The sequence below is a fragment of the Diadema antillarum genome, unplaced genomic scaffold (genome assembly GCF_040938485.1).
Source record: "Diadema antillarum isolate AM-2024a unplaced genomic scaffold, OU_Dant_1.0 seq00000847_RagTag, whole genome shotgun sequence".
Taxonomy (NCBI): domain Eukaryota; kingdom Metazoa; phylum Echinodermata; class Echinoidea; order Diadematoida; family Diadematidae; genus Diadema; species Diadema antillarum.
Genome location: NW_027271721.1, coordinates 1,761,917 through 1,765,556, shown reverse-complemented (window position 1 = coordinate 1,765,556; position 3,640 = coordinate 1,761,917). Strand labels below are relative to the sequence as shown.

At 41.0% G+C, this 3,640-nt stretch overlaps 1 protein-coding gene across 1 annotated transcript; it reads right to left on the bottom strand.

The window, feature by feature from the left end:
* Positions 1–326: 326 nt before the first annotated feature.
* On the bottom strand, positions 327–2,234 carry LOC139740353 (E3 ubiquitin-protein ligase TRIM45-like). Its single transcript, XM_071650946.1, has 3 exons — positions 1,239–2,234; positions 950–1,159; positions 327–894 (listed from the first exon to the last, which is right to left on the bottom strand). Exons 1-3 carry the CDS (start codon positions 2,228–2,230, stop codon positions 327–329), a joined length of 1,770 nt encoding a protein of 589 aa, XP_071507047.1. The 5' UTR covers positions 2,231–2,234.
* Between the last annotated feature and the right edge of the window lie 1,406 nt (positions 2,235–3,640).

Sequence of the window (3,640 nt, the reverse complement as noted above, 5' to 3'; positions counted from 1 at the left end):
GTGTCATGCACGGAAAAAACAAACAAGAATTATAGCTTTTATGAGAAATGACATCAGGAAACACGCGATGTTATATTGAATTTTGACTTCTGGAAAATATCACTCATCCTATCATAATTTATACGAATCTTTCGAAATACCTAGCAACAGTATAAATAATATATGAATGATCATTCATGTAGTATAGGTAGGCGCGGTATATACACGTAAAACCAATAACCATATAATTTGAGTGTTAATGTATTACCATTCAGATAAATCATCTCTATACAGATTATTTCTTCCAAAGAAATGTGGAAAAAAATTAGTAACATCGATTGCGAGATTTAAATTTGACATGATAGCGATTGAAATATGTAAAGTCTATCTGAAGTGCAGAGAGCTATCTCACCACTCTCAGACTCTTGTAGATAGTACCAATATCTTTCTGGTTTTTGTATCTTGAAATCAGTGATGATGGTATGCACGTACTCTAAATCCATCGTGTATCGATCGATACGAACGAGATCCTCCTTGTACGTCACCCAGGCTACAATGACCGAATCATCTCGACAAACAGCTGGGCAGGCAAACATACCCTCCTTCTTCTTCAAGACATTCTCCTTCTTCCCCTGACCATCAAGACACACGACTTCTAATGTGTCTGTCAGAATCAGTTTCCCCGTAGTATGACAGGAGAATAATTGCATAGGTGCGTATCCATCACACGTTATTTCCCTGACTGCCTTACCTCCCTGTGGGGTAAATACATGAATCTTCTTGAGCTTCATATAACCCACATAGATGTCATCATCTCTATCCACAGTGAGATCACCAAGACCTCCTTCATTCTCACTCATCGTCTCGAACGTAACGTCAAGCTTCTCCCACTGTGGAGTGTAAAGTGATATCTTGCTGTTTATATCACGTACAACCAAGGAGGTACTAGGCAAGCGGACTTGCCTAGTACCTCCTTGGTACAACACTTCGACCATCAGACAGGAATCCAATTCTCCTGACAAGTACATCCTTCAGCACGGTCTGCTGTAACTCGCCATCAGGGGAGTAGAGATGGATTCCTCCTTTAGACGATCCCACCGCCATCATACCGTCTTGTGCACGAGTCATACAGTTCATGCTGTTTTTGACTGGGAGCTCTACGTCTACTTTGACATCCCACCTTTTCAGGTCTCCAAGCAAAAGTTCATTGACCTTCACGTATCTACGGAATGAAATCTTCTGAGCTCGTTCTGTCACACCTCTCGGTGATCTGTTCGTCAGGATCATCTTGTCCAAGAAAGCTCTTCAAGTTCTCGCACAGCGTGTCGTGCGCAAATAACGCGTCTTTCTCCAGCGGTACCTTCATGCCGTTTTTAACCAGCTCTTCCATAGCGTCCATTTGACTGACTAATTGCCGACTCTCTTCCTCCATGACTTTTAATTCCTTCTCGAATTTTTCAGACAATCGTTTCACTTGACATTTCAGGGTCTCTCTTCTGGCTGACAACAGTTCCATGTATTCCTCGTACGTCTTGTCGATGTCATCATCGAGCTTTCTCAGCATAGTGTTTATTTCATTGCGTTGTGTCTCTATGAACTCGATATGGGTTTCAACGGTTGTTTTCTTTGAAGTTGTTCTTTCTTTCAATTCCTCGATATTTTTCATTAATTTCTCTTCATGGATAGCTGCCTCTTCCAGCTTGTGTCCCTCTTGCAAATGCTTCAGCATCCAACATTTACTGCACGTGTACTCCCGGCAATTGGGGCAGAAACAGTCTTCATCCTCATGAGGGTGTTTCTTACATTTCCGTCGCCTCTTGATTGGAACTTTTCCTGAGAGCACCTCGCTCATGGCTACTATTGTGTGGATGGAGAACGGTGTCCAGGTAGAGTGGCTTTTCTCACAGGCTTTACACATATATTTCCCACAGTCCTGACAGTATGACACAGCTAGTGGCTTTTCGTCCGTCTCACAAACTGTGCACGTTGGACTTTTGGCTTTCACTTCGTCCACGAGAGAACTTAGGGGTACGTTTGTTTGTAACTTACTCACACCTCCACTGGGTAAGGGCGTTTCCCCCCTGCACACAGGGCATGCTATAGTTTGTTGGTTTGGCAGAGTTTGAAAGATACTTTCCAGACAGTCCTTGCAGAAGGTGTGAGAACATATCAGTGATTTAGGTTGGTTGAAAAGTGCCAGGCAGATAGGACACTCCAGATTCTCGCTGCTGATTTGATGAAACATTGCCATGGTCGTTGTCTGCCTAACAGCAACAAGAACACATAGAGGTAAACACACATCAACAAGGACTAGTTGAAATATAATATCAGTATTAATAGAAAAGGAAAGTGAATGAGAGGCGTGTCGAAAGAATTTTGCATTCGTAAGACCGAACAAGGTAATGAAATATAAAGTATCACTATTTGAAATATAAATTAAGATACTTGTGCGAATACCGTTTATCATGTACCAAATATGCTTTCTTGTAGCGTTCAATATTGCTGATTATGCCTGCTCATTTAAGTGGAACCAACAACGTCATATATAGGAGACCACAGCTAGTTATCCCGTGAGTCTGTCATACGATGGTACCACTTTAGAAATATGCTATAATTTAGTATCACTATTTGAGATCTGAAATGAGCATTAGTCAAAGATGCAAACAAGAAGCACAGCCATGCACTCACAAAAATGTGATGAGGTGATCTGAGCTGCCATTCTTGAGGGATGGCTCATTTAATCATGACCCTATGTATAACTCAAATTTTGTCCTCCAGCGAGTTGCCATACACGTACAAAGAGAATATCAGAATATAATATATCCCGGGATCAATCAAATACGAGTTGAGAAACAAAGCCGGAAGCAGTATTTTCATAGGAAAGTGTAAAAGCCTTCGATATTAAAGAAATTGTATCAACAAATGGTGCAGAGAAAAACCGAATAAAGTAACTGAGAAGAGAAGAAGGCAGTCAGTTGTGACCTAAGTAGTTACTGTGGACTTAACCTCATAATTAGGTTTATGCACATGCCATTTTTATTTGGTGTCGAGAGAAATGAGACTATGTGAAAGATTTGATCGTCATAGCTTCTTTTTTTTTCTCTTTGCAGCCATTATCGGTGAATAACCCTATTTGTGCTTGAATACTTAGTGCTGTCTTGTGCCAACTTTATAAAGAGATGCTTACGTCATTTAGGTCTAGGATAGCATCCTTTCATTTGTGATTAGAGTATACACTTATCTATAAGAAGTTGACTCACCCCCCCCCCCCCCGACAAAAGAGCAAAGAGAGAGAGAGAGAGAGAGAGGGGGGGGGGGGGGGGGGGGAAGAATATTGACAGAGCAGGGAAAGAGTGGCGCTCTCACCCAACATCCTTGTTGTTCCTCTTTCTGAGCAAATGTTCTCTTTTAGGTCATGAAATCTCCACAATTTATTCTTTGAGGAATAAAGCAATTACATCCTTGATACCAAAGTCCCCATAGAAAATGAACAAGGAAGAAGGGACGGATATTACCATTAAGCACTATGGATATAAACGTCCCAAGATGTAACTCTACTAACAATTTTCCCCATACGAGCTGAAATAATAATGTGCTATCTTACATTGGCTATATAGTGTACAAATTATCAACAGCCTTGTGTTTATAATCTTCCTAATTT